This window comes from Sapajus apella, unplaced genomic scaffold, assembly GCF_009761245.1.
Source record: "Sapajus apella isolate SASKATOON/1434 unplaced genomic scaffold, GSC_monkey_1.0 scaffold5, whole genome shotgun sequence".
Lineage (NCBI taxonomy): Eukaryota > Metazoa > Chordata > Mammalia > Primates > Cebidae > Sapajus > Sapajus apella.
Genome location: NW_022436945.1, coordinates 49,707,446 through 49,725,765, shown reverse-complemented (window position 1 = coordinate 49,725,765; position 18,320 = coordinate 49,707,446). Strand labels below are relative to the sequence as shown.

The window sequence follows — 18,320 nt, the reverse complement described above, 5'->3', positions numbered from 1 at the left end:
ATATGAAAATAGTATTCTTAAAATGCTACTCTTAACAATCTCCTTATGCCGTAGTTTAGTGAGGTCCAAGTTCCTGTCCCCCAACTAGTAAGAATAAGACACATGCATACCGGAGAGTGAGTAGGGCAGGTTTATTAAGCAACAGAAAAACTCTCAGCAGCTAAAGGGTAACTGAAGAGCATTGCTAGAAATGAGCCTGAGTTCTGGGTCTTTTATGTGGCAAAGATAAAGAAGTATTCTGTGGTTTACACCCTAAGGGGAGAGGGTAAAATTCCCACTGAGGGTGGTGCATCTGCTCAAGCCTGGGGTTGGCCATAGCTACTCCATCTTGGCACAATACATATATATTATTGGTGTGTCACATATACATATGTTACATATTTTTTCTAACTTTTATTTTGTTTTGTTTTGTTTACAGATTTGTGCCTTTTACTGGGGATTTACTTCTTGGATTGCCTATTACATTAATCATCCACTATATACACCACAATGTATGTAGGGTTCTTCTTAACTAAAACCGTACTAAATGACCAACCAAAAACTTTGTTCTAAATGGTATACATATTATGAACAGCACAGAATAAAGGAATAAGTAAAAAAGTAAAACAATTCAATTTTAAATTGATTTCATATATATTTAAATGCTTATGTAGGCCTAAAAGACCAATTTGACTCATTTATTTCAATTTATTTTCTTTCTACATGAAACAACAAAAATATTAGTAGGTTGTAAACCTCCAAAAAACAGATAATAAAATGAAAAAGCAACAATTAAAGAGAAAATTATTATGTAACTATACAATCACATACAAATCAGCTATTAGATATTCTAAAATTAAATAATAAACATTTAATTATTCTTTTAAATATAATTCAACAAATAATAGAGGCAATTTTTTCTATGACAAATTAGTTTTTATTTATGATTTACTTTACTAAAATATCTTGACTTAGATGAACAATTTGGTAGAATGTACACTGCTAGACACCTAATTTCTTGATTCTTACTCTTAAAAAAATAAGGTCCTCTGATCAAGGAGTTTCATTTCTTTCTTCAATTTGGATTTATCTCTCTTCAGCTTTTACTGTAGCACATAAGAAACATGATGTTAAGCTCAAAAATTAAATGGTTTCTCAATTAATTGACAATTATTTTTGTGGTCTATTTCTGGTGTTTGCAAAGTTAAAAATAAATTGAAATAAACGTATATTCAATCTTTATTTTAAATTTTAGAGAATAGCTTAAACTTGCTTAATTTCTTAGCAGAAGTATTAATATAGAGAATTACAACGCTCAGTCTTTGCTAAAATCAACAAATCTAGCTCATTCTGGGAAGTGAAGAGGCATTGATTTTAATGACTAAAAATTCAGCTGGTCTTAATACTAACAATTAACTGTGAATATTGAAAATGAAAATTTCCTGTATTTACTGATTTTTCCAATATTTTACAAGACATACTTATAGTCTTTACAATTTTAACACATGAATGTATTGCTCCAGACTATGATAAGAAGAAATGCCTCTGAAAAATGATTCATTTCCATATTGGGTACAAAATAATAATAGTGGTTAATTTTGTTAATGTACACAAATTATGTATTGAAAACTGAATATTTGTTAATAACTGTAAATATTCTATTTATTTCCAATTAAAAACATTATTTTGTGGCTGTTAATATTTCCTATTAAAGGCTAGAAAAATAATGCCCTGATAATCTAATTTCACTACGGTCAAGATCTTAAAATGCATAAGATAAAAGAAGGATTCAAATGCTGTGAAAACATATGATAGCATTTTAATTCTGATTACAAGTGGAAAATGAATATCTTGCCTAGGAAGTCCACACTTAACATGGTTGTAATATACATGAGCTAAAGCTATTATGCTTTAGTTAAATCATACTAAATAACAATGTGACTGCTAAAACAGTATATGCTGAATAAGTTGCTCTTTTATAAAGTATAAATTAGCTTTTATTAAGGCTTCCTATGTTTTACGTACTATGCAAATAATTGCCACATTTTGTCTCATTGAATCCTTATGAAATTTAAACTGTTTCTATTCCCATTTTACAGATGAAGAGCTAAACTTTAGAAAACGTAGGCAGAGTTTCCAAATTTACTCAGCAAATAACTGGAAAAGAATCTATAGCTTAGATACAGATAACAGTAAACTGTGCAAGAGATTAGCCAATCCACAGCCAGACAGACATATAAATTCTATATAGACATTATCATGGAGACCCCCTCACCAAATGAGAATATCATCTTTGTCTTAGTTGTGATCTGGGTAGCAGAGGCTCCCATTTCTTAAACTGTTGCTTTTATGGGCTTAGGATACCTAACAACATTGTTAAGAAATGACAGGACCCAGTAGCTTTCTCAAATTTGTTCCATGCTTGTTATTTATTGTTTTATTTTTTCTGTAAAATTTCATCCTTTTTTATATTTGTGCTGCAAAAAAACCCTCCCTTTCATTTCTTGTCACTTTCTAAGACTTTAATAGAATATTTTCCCTTTTTAACACTTTGATTAAAATAAAAAATTATTTTAATTTTAAAAATGGATTATTACATCATAAAAATTCAGTTTTGTACTCACAAAGCAGAAATAGTACAAAGTACATTATCTTTAGGTGAGATGAAATAAACCTTAATATTACAATATAAGCACACAAAAGTGTTTATAAACAAAATATTTGAGGGGATATTTAAAAGCACTTTCCTAAATTATTTTAACAGTAAGAGATATAACAATAATTACAGAACAACTATGACAAGGCAGCAAAAAAAGAAAATAGTACTTGTTAAAGTTGTTTTCAGCAGAGCCGGTATAATCTTAATAAATAATCATATTTAAGGAAATGAAATGAAACATTTTAATTAAACAAATCAGTAATTCATTCAATTTTTGTTTCAATATATCTTACTTTATTTCCTGCATTAAATCCATCTGCTTAAGGTTACAAAATAGACAATTTATCCTATTTTTATTTTGTTCTTCTTGAAATTTTTCATTAAATTATCCATGCTTACAACATAGTTTCCCTCTTTTTAACCACAAAATAAGAAAAAAAACGTGATTAGACTTTTGGACTTTATCTGTTTAATCTTTGATCACATTTTCTGTACTTTCACTTTATATATGATATGTTCCTTCAATATACATAATTCAGTACAATGTTTATTACATTACGGCCATGATTATTTTTTTTTCTGGTTTTTGTTGTTATTATTGTTGTGTTTTAGTTGTCATAGCTGACACTGCTGTTCTTTGCTCTCTATACCAACTGGATATTTTTCCACTTCCTTCTATATTCTCTGTGCTAACAGTGTTTGACCTTTATCGCAATTCTTACTGCAATCTATTCTCATCAAATTTGGCTGCAAAAAGTTTAAAGCATCTGTATATTAATACACAAAACTAACAGTTGAAAATCAACATGTTGTATACATATTTCCAACACATATTGTACTAGAAAGTTCATATTCTGTAATTCTTGAATAATATTTAAGTACAACCAAATGAAATATGTTATCAAAACTGTAAACTGCCCAATGACAGGAACATTTTAATAACCCCCAATTAGAATGTGTATGTTCAAATATCTTAATATATAAATGTGTACTATCAACATAATCAAGGAATAATGCCCTATTAGGTTACTTTTACCTATCTAAATGTGAAACATTATACAAATTGTGAAATACTATTAAATGTTTTAAAAGCTTATAATGACTAAAACCTTTCTAGAAAGTTTATTTCTCTTTACACTACCTATGACTTTGTTTTTTTGGAAATAAATACGGAAAATGACTCTTCACTTGATACTTGTGTTTATCACATTGTTATTCATTTTCATTTAAAAATAAGAATAAGACATATGTTTACCGTCCTCTGCCTAATGTGCTCTGAAACCTCTTTTCTCTATATCAATGCCTATTCATTTTAATAAATCAAAGCTTAAATTTGCACTCAGAAGAATCCTCCCTGATCTCCCAGATTACAAAAAAAAACATTTTTAGTTATTCTATTAAATCCTACATAGATCTTTTTAGTGGCACTTATCAATTTTGCAAACTTCCATTTGTTATCATGTGATTCCTAGTTTTATGGTTAAGAATGTAAGTTCAAATAAGATTGCCTTTGGCTTCGTCTGTACTTTATCACAAGCACACAGTTCAGTGCCTCTCACGTGAACTCTTGATAACTAGTTGAATGAGTAAAGTTACATTGAATAACAGGTATAAATAAAAAAATTATGGCTGATACACATGCATATCAACGAATTGTGATTTGGCAAGAGCAGAATGTTTAATTATGTGACAAAATATATATAACATTATGTTAAGAGAAAAATAATTTATAAAATTGTTGTATCAAATATTATGAAAATGTACAACATACATGAATATGTCAAAGGGGAAAATAGTAATACTCATTGGTTTTTTTATGGTTCATGCGATTTTAATGCATTTTCCTTTCCCTTACCACTTTTTACTATTTCCCAAGTATTCTCTGTTAGTACATTTTATTTTACTATTAGATATATGAACTATATGAAAACAAAACTTCCAATTCATGCACACATGGCTTGTATATGTATTCTATGAAAATATGTCTATGCAAAATACCTGTATACCTTTAACTATACTTTTAAATTTCTAGCTTAAGAAAACAGAATTTAGTAAAATATTTACTAAACATCTTTATACATAAAGATGTTCAAAGCAGTATTATCTATCATTTAAATGTAAAATTTAAATGACCTTTGCAGCAATTCTATAGCCCCATCATGCTTTACTATGAAGATTCAATTACAGTTATGACAATGAGTATTTAATAATACTGGAAAATCTTTAAATATATTGTTAGGTGATAAATGCAAGTGTTAAAATGAGGGATAATATTTTCATGTGTATATGTAAATCTGTTTATATAAATACAACTACATGTTCTCATACATATAACAAAAAGAAATGCAACTATTAATAAGCATGATGAGTTGTCAAATAATTCATTATTTGATAATAATAATATCATTATTATTGACTATTCCAACTTTCCCACTATGAGCAACCCTTCCTTTAGAACATTGATTTAGATGCTGCTTTGTACATTACTCTTTCTCTGCTCTCTATAACTTAACATATATTTTTCTTTAAGGTAAGAAAAGTAATACATCATATATTTGTTATAATAAAAATATAATTCCACTTATTACAAAACATCAAGGCAGAAAAATGACTATAATTAGCAATATTCCTTTTATTGTTCAACATTAAAAATGCGTTATTTTGTGGTGTCATTATATACTTGACCATACTTAAATGTGCTTGTAAACTGGGACAAAGACTAAATCTGCTTTCAAAGAGTTTAATAATACAAATTAATAATATATTTCATCTGTAATTTATATAACATTATATTACTAAAAAAGTACAAGTGGAAAAAATTAATATTTTAGATTGCAAAAGTATCATCCAAAAAGTTGAATTATATACTAGGCAGTTCTGTTGATTATAGAAAAGTTATATCCAGTAATTGCTGCCTGAGTTAAGTCTATATATTTGACAATCCAAACTATGAGTATCTGCATGACATATTCTTTCCTTCTCTCTAGCATTTGGAAACAGGCAAATCACAGTATCTGTTATCCATTTTCTGGTATGTATAATATATGTGTTTGCTATTCATGCTATAATTTTGGTACTATGAAGAAAAAAAACAAACGGTATTGAGGATTTGCCATGTAGAAAATATGATATATATTTCTATAATATACATAATGATATAAAATGAAGTAAATATAATGACTTACTATAATTGAGTCTTTAGCTCTCTAAATTTAGAATAATCAAAATGTTGTATCATCTTTAACCATTGATTAGAATTATTTGAAATACAATAAATATTTGAAAAATATATACTCAGTGATTCTTCCCACTGTATGCAAATTTACCACCCTATAAACTTCCAAGAGCAAAAACTTTTTTTGCAAATTTTACAGATAAACACCCTAAAAACACTTAGGCATAATCGTTAATTTAATTCAAGATGAACACAGATTTTGGTTTTTTTTTTAGTAAAACCGGGCTCTTTCTATACTATTCTGACTCAATTTCTTTATAGATTGTTCTATGTAAATAAACATTTACATAGGTTGAATTGTATGAAAATCAATCTGTGTACACAAGATTCTTGATTATTTCTAAAATGTATTAATTATTTCATTTGACACTTTATTTATTTTTATTTTTTAGCTTTTTTAAGCTCTATAACTCCTTGCTTTCATTCTGTGTTTATGTTTCTTTCATCCCTGTCCTTGATAATTTAGTTAACCCCCAAGATTCATACACAAGTTCACATTTCTTGCAAGGGTTGTATTAAACAGCTTTTTTTTCAACTATTTTATATAGGTCATAAATCACCCACCACTCTTTGTAAGGAGCTCTCACATGACCCTCTCTTGCTCTCTCACTCTCTATATATTTTTAGTTAATAGTTTAGGTAAAAAGGTCCTCCACTGTGTTTGCTTTGAAGGGAATAGATCTTGTTTTTTTCTTTTCATCATATAGTTTGACATAGCAGGAGCTCATTACTTGTTTGAATAAATGGCACAGATAATTTATGTATTTGGAATTTCTTCAGAAATATATTGAAAATATATCACAGCCGTGTAATTTTCCAATTGTGCATATTGTTAAAGGAGAGTAATTCTATGGCTCATGTGTTGTAACAGCATCAGTGTTAACCCCTGTTGTATTAAGTCTAATGTTCTCATATTAACTACTCAGTAAATAGAAGAATGAATTCACAGATAAAATAATAACCACCTATTTGGTAGTAATTTCAGTATGTTTTAGATTAATATCAGATAATTTTTCTGGTTTTTCATCTCCTTATGATGTCCACTTTTTCAGAAAAATTGACGATTATAATTTTTTCTGTGTAATTAAGACAATTCCCTTTTTATATAATATTTTTTATTTCTTCCCTTTTCTCAAATATAGTATGGCTATGTATGTATTTATTCTCTCTTCTCAAACGTGTATGATACTACTACAAAAGCAAACTTTTAATAAAAGTCCTTTATTAAAAAGTTACATTATTATAAACATGTTGTAGTACTTTTCTTACAAAGTTAAAAGGCGGAATTAGACATAAGCAATATTCTTATAGCTTGCATTATGCTTTTTATTCCCCAGAGACTTAAAAATTATGCCTTCTTATTACACTACTGATTTTCCCTGTCCACATATCGCTTTATTAATCAAGTGTATTTCATACAGTGCCCAGGCAAAAATTAATAAAGCACAGGATACTAAATTAAACAAATAATGATAGATGATAGAATAGACTATGTCTATTACCTAAAGTAGGTAAGTATGATAACTTTAATTCCACATTTAAGCAAGTAACAAGCATTTTTTATTTCAGTTATAGGTTACACAATTTGATAAATTTTATATTTCTATAATCTACAGATTTAAATATTTTTAAAAATTGAAAGTAATATAATTAAAACTTGTGCTTTTAGTTTTAGATAGTATAATATTAAGAATCTGTGAAAACCTTATTTAAAATGAAAATATTTAATGTAGTTATATTCCATAGGAAAGCAAAGTTTAGAAATAAGATAGAAGGGCCACTGTCACTCTCTTACACATGTAAATTGTCATGAGAAATCAAGAAAGCTTGTTAGTCCTGAAATTTCTTAGTCATGATAATTGTTAAATCATATTTAACTTTCAAAAGTAATATATGATATTAAGATATTAGTGTTAGAAAGATGAATCTATTATAAGACATAGTAATAACAACAAATTAGTTGATTGACCTTGCATTTAAACATAGAGAGGCCTGCTATTCATTGTAAGCAATTTAAAGTCTATTATTCAACGTATAATAACAGAATATATGTGCATGTGCATTTGAAAGTTATTACGATTACTCTGTGTACAAATAATTTTGAAAAAATAATCAACATATGTCAAGTCCAATGCATTGTAAATTATATTCTACTACATACTGTTTATTGTAATATAAATTAACAGTAGATAGTACAATCCATATTGTACAGAATAAACACAGGAAAAATTTATGGATCAATCTTATATATTATGCAATTCAACCAGAAAATACCTAGTTTAATTGCAAGTGTTATTTTTTTTGCTGATAAAATGTTATGTTAACTAATTTTCTTATTCTTATTTTTGACCTTTGTGCTGTTTTAATATAAGAAGAAAGAGGTATTATTCATTTAAAATTGATTTTGGCCCTGTTGTTATGTGGAACCAGATTATCACCTAGTAAGAAAATAATAGAAAAATGTTGAATAGAATTATGGTTAATTCTCAGGTATTCACGTCAGATTCATCTATTTTTGTAAACTATTAATGGTTATAAATTTATTTTAATCTCCCTCTGCTTTCTACTGCTCTTCTGAGTTTCCTAATATATTAAGCAAAATATATTGTAAGAAAAACAAAATAATTTACAATGTGTACATAATATTGTAAACTCAGGTTCTTATTTTGTGGAAAATTCTTTGATTTTGGTGAGTTGTTTTTTTTTTTTTTTTCTGTTTCTATTATAGTCAAAGGAGTAGTCTCTCACCTCTTCCTTGCTTGAAATTCTTTCTAACTTTCGACACAAGATAGAGCCTTCAAATATGTTCAGCTATCACAAATCTACAGCAAAAAATAAGGACAATCAAATACAGGCAAATTTATAAAGACATCAGTAAAACTTTCCACACAAATTTTAGGTGCAATGTTGCTTGTCTCATGTAAATATTGTTAACATATTTTGTAATTTTAGTAAACAATTATATTTTTTTCTAGGGGCCGGTTCATCTACCAATAAATTTGTGATTATTATAAATCTATCCAGTGTCTAAACCCTACATGCTGTTTTATTCATGACTCATTATTTGGTGAAACAATTGATGTTTCAATATTTAGTTTTGTTGTGGTAAATAAGCAGGAAGAAGAAAATATTTTGATGGCTGAATAAGCATAAAACTATTAATAATCTCAAAACAAATGTTTCATCAAGACATAATTTCTAAACTATAATTTTTCACAAATTTTGGTAAGTTAATTTGATTTTTAATAAATATTTTATAATATATTCTTTTTTGTGTTTGGCACAGTAAGTGATGGAAAATAAATATGACAAGCTGTCTAAGTTGAAAGACGCACAAAAGATAGGACGACCAAACAGAAATGTAACAAACCATTAATTTAGTAATTATGGGTTTTGTAGTGCCGACAATTTCTGGAAATGAAGTCTAGAGAAGTGAGATTAATGTAGGATAATCTGGAGAAGTTTTTATTGATTAAATTGGAAACTAATATTACCACAATAATTTTATTGGGTAAACATGATGTGCAAGGTGCTCGACTTCATTGAATCATTATAAAGTCTCTAAAGACAGAAATTAACATTTGCATTTAGGTGAAGAGATGAAATTCCAAATGTGGAATTCACTTAATCTCTCATACATAGTAAATGAAATATGTGGCATGTGAGCACAGGTTCATGCAACTGAAAGCCTGATACTTACCCACGTTCACATGTAAAACTTCCAAAATAGTATTACCTGAAAATTTAAAATTCCACTTTGCCTCCTTAAAGAGAACTTAAGAAACCAAATCCTTTTCTATAATTACTTTGTGCATTTATGTTGGTATAAAATTTGTATTTGTATTGTTTCCAGGATCTTTAAGTATTGATTTTATATTTGGTATATTTGTTTACATTATGTCCTAAATGAATTAATTTATCGAAATTATTTTATTTGTTTATTTATTTACTTTATTGTATTTCGGGCTCTTGGGTACATGTGCACATCCTGCATGCTGTCTCCATTCCCTCCACCAAGTCCTGTTGCCTACATCAGGCATTTCTCCTGGTGTTATCCATTCTCATCCTCCTCACCCCCCACTGTCTCTCCCCTCCCCTTCCCTCCACCCCCCCACCTAGCCCAGTGAGTGTTGTTCTCTTCCCTGTGCCCAAGTGTTTTCATTGTTCATCACCCGCCTATGAGTGAAGACATGTGGTGTTTGGTTTTCCCTTTTTATGTCAGTTCACTGAGAATGATGGTTTCTAGATTCATCCACATCTCTGCAAAGGACATGAACTTGTTTTTTCATGGCTGCATAGTATTCCATGGTGTATATGTACAACAATTTTATTTTAAGTAGCATTTTTACATAACAGTTCTGGATGATGAAAATGGTTTAAAATTTTCCCTTTCAATATATTTTTCCCCTACAATTTAGAAAGCATTGAATTATATGACACTTGGTCTGTAAAACATCCAGAAATTAAAGTCCATAAAACTATTATTATATGTGAAAAAATGCATACAGAAATGGTTGAAAAGAACTAAACCGGATATAATCTATGAGATTAACAACATTATAGGTACTGAGTTTAATGGGTACTCAACTTTGGGGATATGGTAAAATTTAATGACTCTAAACAAGAAAGATTTTGAATAACATACTCAGATATCAGTGTCAGGGTATTTATATGTTGTTAAATCAGATAAGGTATATATGGCAGACAAAAAAAGGGTCTTACCCTCACAGGACACATGTTGCAAACTGAGAACATTATTAGTCCAGAGGGTGGTAAGCCTTTGATCAGATAAGGTATCCGTGGCAGACAAAGGAAGGGTCTTACCTCCCTTAGTCTTGTGTCTGCCATATATACCATATCTGATTTAATACTTGGTGTTAAATCAGTTAAGGTATATATGGCAGAAAAAGGAAGGGTCTTACCCTCACAGGACACATGTTGCAAACTGAGAATATTATTAGCCTCAGGAGATGGTGGTAAGCCTTTGATCTTGGAGGGACATAGTGGTCTATTAACAGCATCAACTGTGAGAGTGCATATAATCAAGAGGTCATGATGACAGATAAGCAGCAGTTTTCTTTGTGTGGTAGCACTGCTCACAATAGGTTTTCTAAACCGAGCTGATGCTAGTTGGAAATCAATCACCATTCACGAGAAAGATTTTTGCTGTTAATGAACTCAGATGAACATAAACCTATGCCAAATTTGTCTTCAGCAAGGGTTGCCACTTTATGGGCTGAAAATCTCCCCATAGTAACAAGTACAAAGCTGATTAACAAGACAGTTTAGACTTAATTATTAAACAGTGTGAAAGATATCTTCAGAATTTCTAACTTGCTGTGACTAATTTTTTTTATTCAATATATGCCAGCAACAGCTTTTTTCATCGTTATAATAATAAAAATCTTACCTTTATATTTAAAATAAAATATATGTCTTTTGAATCTTTGGGATTAATGTTTTACATAGATTTTGTATATCTGTAGGATACATTTTATTTTTTAAGTAGGCAGAGATGTATATCACGCTGAAAATGTTTAAAACGTTTTGCAGATGTGTGAAGCTGGGAATCATTTCATCAATGTAATGCTGTCTCATCCCAATCACATAGGTTAGAACCTTTTTCTTTTTTTTTCTTTAGAGTGAACTATGTTAATAATTATTTTTATAACCTTCAAAAATCTTTAAAAATAAAAAAAATTAATAGCTGGAAATATGTATGCCACATTTTCCCTTTTATGTCTAACTTTTCCAAATATTTGACCAAATCATAGTCTCTAATAATGATTTATCTAAAATAAAGCGTGCCTGCGCACAATCAGCCTCCCCATATAGACTAGGCGCCGGCAGGGCTAACTTCCCCATCGGCCCTGGCCTGGAGGGCCCCATGGCCGCCATGAGTGCGTTGGAGCCACACCACGTGAACGGATCCCTGGGCTCGGCGACATGGACGGGTTGCCAAAGAGCTCCCTCGGCGCCGTGGCCGGCCTGAACAAGGCCCCAGGCACCCCGCGGGACGACGGCGAGATGGCGGCCGCCAGGACCTTCCTGCACCCGTTCCTGAGTGAAAGCGTAAGCGACTGCGTGGACTCTCCCCCCGCGGCGGCGTCGGGCCGGAGGGGCCTGGCGGGCAGGCCCTGGCGGGGCGGCCGGGGGGCCAGAGCAAGACCGTGACCGCGGCGGGCCAGGTGGAGGGGCGGCCGCGGCATCTTCCCCTCCTCCCAACCTCTCTCCATCCCCCACCACCTCCCGCTCCTGTTTCACCATCCAGATCCCCTCTGTTCCCACCCCGGGACCCCCGCCCCAGGGCAGCCTCCCCACGCACTGCCCCTCCCCCATTGCCTCCTGTCCCCGCCCTGTGTCTGCCCAGGACCCAGCCCTACCCTGTCCCTCCATTGTCCCCTGGGGTCAGGTCCCAGCCTCTTCCGGAGCTAAGCCCGGCCCCTGCGCGCTGCCCCCTCCTCTCTCCGCAATACTCCCCAGGGATGACCATGAGCTTGTGATGGGGCGGCAGCCCCGGGCCTCTGCGGGCCTAGGCTTCTGCCCAGCGCCCCTGCTCAGGGCGAGGGGCTGAGGTCGCACCCCAGGCACCTGGACTCCTGGCCAATCAAGGCTTACCCAGCTGGAGGCCCCACATGAAAGACTTTTATCATTTTATTAAAAACGCAAGGACCTCAGAGACGTTCTTTTCTGTATGGATCCTTCCTGCCATTTGTATTTTGTTCCAGAAAGAAGGGCTCTTTGAGGGGGGGTCTCCTCTCCCCAGGACGTCAGGCGGGGGGCCCCATCAATAAATGGAGCCTGGTTTTGGTTTAAAAAAAAAAAAAAAAAAAAAAAAAAAAACTCACTTAAATATGTAAATAAATGAACTAATGAATAAAAACTAAAGTGGTATAAAATTACTTTGTGAATACCCAAATTACTAAACTCTCAATATTGATCTCCTTTGCACAATACTTGCTACAGTCCCACTATTTCAAGTAATTAAAAGAATTTTTTTTGTAATGAGAGTGATCTTTCATTGAAAAACACAATGGCACTCAAGTATCAATGCTTGGGAGAACATTTCAAAGGTAGTAGTATATTTAGGCTAGTGCAAAAGTAATTGCAGTTTGGACCATGAAATTTAAATGATTGCACCATCTTTCCCAGCCTGCCATGTGAATTCTAACATTTCTTCTTTGCCTATTGTGGATCATTACTTTGTTCACGCTTCCAGGCACATACTGGTTTTGTGTTTGTACAATCTTAGCAGTATATTTAATCTTATATTTCAGGAGAGTTCTCCAAAAACAAATCAAATCTTTATTCAATTTTATACTTTTCCCCTCTTTTCAAGCACACTCAGATTCCAATGCCATATGTATTCTCCTATAATTTGTTGGTTCATGCTGGCTAGGTTCTGCAGCTCCTTTGAGGCATTATCTTTTTTGTTCTATAACAGATCCAGAACACCTCAGGTAATTTAAATTGTGATATAACCCTAATTGTAATGGCTAGAAGAAAAGATAGAGACCTTCAAAGGGGTTTTCTTGAAGTGTAGTGTCTTCTGTATTGCTTCTAATGAAGGGTGTGCTCAACTTTCATAAGGAAGAGTGAGTCACCTCTGCAATCTCAAGGAGTTTATGAAAACGTAGACATTCCAAGATTTGGTGATTAAAAAAACATACTTGACTTAGCATCGATCAGCATTGGATTGGAGTTGTATATTGTTTAGAGTTGGACTACTTTTGCAATTCAGACCTGGACGTGTTCCTAGGCTTTCTCTGCCCTCTCCAAGCCTCTTTGCATACTACCTAGGTGGGCCTGCAACTTTCACAGCCGGCTTTTAACTGCCAGTGATCAGTTTGTTTTAGATGTATTTGTCTAGCCATTCAATCCCACTTGTAATATTAGACCAGATAGAATATTGTTTTCAACCACTGTAACATAACAATATACCAGTAGTAAAAAGCTTTTACACTTGGATTTCTAACTTGTACCAGAAGCTATCTGCCTGCGCCTACCATCAGTTATGGAGTACACATTGCAGGCCTTTTGGAAAGCCATTCAACTCTCAAATACCATTCCAGCATCTGCTTTTTGGGCCATTCCTGGTCCCAATTATGTAAGCTAGGTTTTCTGAAATGCAGATGCCAGGATGGGGGCTAACATTCAAGACGACTGTGAAGGAACAGTTTTATGGAAAGAAGAAATAAATCATATTAACGAGGAAAATGAGAGCAATATAGTCTCAACAAGTCTCCAGCGATTGCATGGGACATTCTAAAACTGAGAGGAAAAATCTACGTTCTCCTGAATTGAGTTAATCAATTTTCAATATTGATGAAATACTGTATTAAGGCTAAACCAAACAGTGAGTGTGACCTTGGGTGAGGCTGCTTCCAACTATAGGGAGTGCTGTGAGTTGAAGGTTCTCTGCCAGCAACAGGCCCTGAAGCAGCAGAATAAACCTTATATGCCTAAAGAAAAATATGGTGGTGCAGCATTTTAATGTAAAAATCCTCCTGACTTTAACTGAATAGAGGTTCTATTATAATACACCATAGGTTGAGAGAACATTTATGAAGAATGTAAGCATTAAATAAGTAGCTCCTAAACTTATTTATTAATACAGTTAACAGCAACTATGTACACTTGAAACAATATTATCTATATACATCTATTTTTCTGTGACATAAGGCATTTTCATTATTTAATTTACAAACTGCAGCTGGAAAAAAATTAGATTTGTAGAACTTTGATCGTTCCACACCTCTAGGGGCTGAACAGTCATAAACTGCAGGCTTTAAAGCAGACTATTTCTGGAACTTTCTACCTCTGAAATTCAATGACTATAACTTGAGTAGGATCCTCAATTATCTTTCTTTTGATTAATATACAGATGTTATGCAAAGGTGTCTACATAAATGCTGTAAAAATCAGTAATATCAAAAGACCTACATATTTATTTTTATGAACGGTATGTAAAATCTGCACAATACTTAGCATAATTTTTAACTTTGCAGTTTTAGAAATTGTTATAATTCTGTAAACAACACACTAACATTTCATTATGACTTTAGAGTTATAAGTAAAAGAGATTAGCTGACTTGTTATCTAAATAAATCTTGCTATGGAGAATAAAACAGAATTTTATAATTCATATTTACTTTCACAAATGTCGTACCTCCAAAGTTCAACTTGAAATCATTAAACATTTGTTTTCTAAAGTGTTTCTTTAAAAAAAATTGAAAAAGGAACAATAACTAACAAAAATAAAATGCCAATATATGAAGTGTAATGAGAGATGTAAACATCAATCCTGATTGCTGAACAGAAATGTGGTATTTCAGAACATTAATTATACTGATATTCAGTGTAACCCTTCTATGAGAGGTTTCATACTTTTATGGTATAAATGACATCTTTATAAAGTTCCTTATGATTTTCACCAATTTGATATAGGGAATCTTGAGGTATTTAATAATCTCAAACAAATACATCAATAGTAAAGAGAAATGTGAAGAGGTGAGAAAATGTTAAAACACTTTATAATTTCAGTATGTAGTACTATTTCAACTATTATAAAATAAAATAATTTACATATATTTAAGATCTTAAAGAATTGATTATACATATATATTCTGCAATGTTACAGGAACATAGCTATGGACATGATGTGACAATGACAGCTATTTTATTTGACTCAAAAGTTTATAACATTTAAAACTGGGTCTCTTCTGACTAATTTGTGAAATAGGTTGCTATAAATCCGTGATGACATTTCATCGGGTTTATAGTTGTTTTGGAGAATTTGGTATTATATAATAAGCATATGATCAGATTTGCAATATGTAGCATCATTGACATTTTACTTTCCTTTACAAAAGGAAACAATGCCTGTTTCCCAAGTCCAAATTATAACCCCTTCACGTGGATGTTTTTCCCGGTTTCATGTCCTAACTACACCTATGAGGTATGCTGTAAATACTTGAATTCTATTTATGATATACTGTATGCATGTACTTATGTAGTTACATATAGTATAAATTAATATATACAAGAATTGAGGTCCTATCTATAGATTCTGTTATAGGAAAATAGAACATTTCAATAACAATTTTCTCTGCAGAAACGGGAACATTTCTGCATAAGTTTATCTGTATTTAAAGAATATTTTAAACTCTTCCTATAAAATGTCAAGATATTTTAGGAGTTTCATTTTATCAACTGTTTAACAATGTCTTTTATTTTTTTATGAACATGTTCCCTTTTTATGAGATTGCTTCACTTTATTATATGTAAAAATTAAAATGTTTTTGAAAATGTATTCCTACCTACAAGTTTTCTAATATTTAAGCCTTATAATTACCTATTAAAAGTCACAAGTGAACAAATTACTAGGTTACAGTTATGTATGTGCTAATTTAAGTTTTAATATAACAGACTGGATCAGGGATTAGTTTCACAGTCATGACACAAACACTGCCAGGTAAGACCTAGATTTACTGGCAATTAATCAAAATAAATGCATCTTTAGGAGAAATGGTTTCTGATAAAACGTTATGATAGTACGACAGTATAGCATGTTTGCAAAAGGATTTTATAGTTTCATATTGATTTTGATTTTTAGCAGTTTTAAAAAATGTTGAACTATTATTGGCTCTTTCTCTCTGTATAATTGTTGCTTAATCAAAGCTACGAATTGGAATCCACATATATAATAATATATAATATATATTATATAATATAATAATAATTATATAATATATAATATAATATACATATTATTTATATATATTAAATAATACATAAGCAATGAGTTTTTTTTTTAGAAGAAGTTTTGATAACAACATATTTCATTTGAAACTTTTTTTTCAAATGAAAAAACGTGTATGTGTTTTGTCTTCAAAGGAAGAGTTGGGGTGTGTGAGAGTTAATCTTGAATACTGAGTATTTTAACACACACTAAGAAGTTGAATTGCATGACTTTCTTATAGTAGTAGTGACATACGTCTTGTTCATTTTATCCGTTTTGTTATATTGCTTGAAATTTTGAATCACAATTAATATGGTTTATTATATTATGTGCGTGTAGAGGAATATTATATGCATCTAGGAAACTATTATTGAAAATTTAAAAATACAAATATATATCCTTATTTGGGAAGTAGTTTGTGGCAATGATATATAAAACATGTAGATTAATTTTGAACTTGATAACGTATTTTCTGTGTTTACTTACTTACACTATTGATTGGCTATTGATAGGGAATGGGTGTGAATAATGGAAATTCTTATGAAATTACACAACATTTGACAAACATCTTAAAAGTTAAACATGGTAGTGATCCTTTTTCTAATAGAAATTTATTTCATAGAAATTAAAAAGAAATAATTATTTCTTTTTTTCTTCTAGTTGGAATTTTTACACTTCTGATGAGTATCCAGAGGTCTTTGTGGGCACAAAAAAAACATAAGATTTATCTGAGAAAATTCAATTCATATATTCATAGAAAATCAGCAATGATTTCATTTATATTGTAAAAAATAACTTATCTTCTAAAGAAAACGTAAATTCAATATATAAATTAAATAAACAAGACTTAGTTAAGGATAGTTAACTATTATATTTCAACAATTTATGAGCAACCGTATTTTTACTAAGTAAAAATATAAGAGTAAAATTTCACTAAATTTAGAGTAATACACAAGGTAGTAAAAAGTAAAAATTACAAATACAATTAACTAAGAACAGCTCTGGATATATATACATGGGATTGACCCTTGAATAAAATTGTCTTCAGTAATACTTCACTATACTATTTGCATAAGACAATTAAAATATCACAGCAAAAAACAAATCTAATTAAAAAAAGAAAAAGTAATCTGAATAGACGTTTCTCAAAGGAAGATCTAGACACGGCCAATAGTATATTTTAAACATGATGAAGATTCAGAAAAAAGTGAACTCTTAAACACTGCTGGTGGGAATGTAAACTAGCAACGCCACTGTGGAGAACAGCATGGAGTATCTTCAAAAATCACGAATAGAACTATCGTATGATCAGCAATACCACTACTGCACAAAGGAAATTTGTGTATTAAAGAGACATTTGCACCCTATGTTTACTGCAGCACTATTCACAATAGTCAAGATATAGAAACAACCTAGGCGTCCAAAAATAGATGAATGGATAAAGAAAATGTGGTACATATACACAATGGAATACTATGCAGCCATAAAAACTGAATTCCTGTCATCAAGACAACATGAATGGAACGGGAGGACATATGTTAAGTGAAGCAAGCCAGGAACAGAAAGTTAAACATTGCATGTTATCACTTATATGTAGAAACTAAAAAAAATTGCTGTCATAGAAGTAAAACATAGAACAGAGGACACTACAGGCTGGAAAGCTAGGGTCAAAGGGAGATTAGCAAGAGATTTGTTAAAGGATACAA

General features: G+C 31.4%; 1 protein-coding gene across 1 annotated transcript in view; it reads left to right on the top strand.

Annotated features, from left to right (window-relative positions):
• Window positions 1-17,726, top strand: part of TECRL (trans-2,3-enoyl-CoA reductase like) — a gene marked incomplete at its 5' end in the record, with an annotated part of 31,803 nt that extends 14,077 nt beyond the window's left edge. Inside the window, 6 exons of the mRNA XM_032272235.1 lie at window positions 419-491; window positions 5,626-5,669; window positions 11,427-11,484; window positions 15,746-15,831; window positions 16,302-16,347; window positions 17,275-17,726. Of these exons, the coding sequence (XP_032128126.1) occupies window positions 419-491; window positions 5,626-5,669; window positions 11,427-11,484; window positions 15,746-15,831; window positions 16,302-16,347; window positions 17,275-17,402 (435 nt within the window). The remainder of the gene's footprint in view (window positions 1-418; window positions 492-5,625; window positions 5,670-11,426; window positions 11,485-15,745; window positions 15,832-16,301; window positions 16,348-17,274) is intronic.
• Window positions 17,727-18,320: the final 594 nt, after the last annotated feature.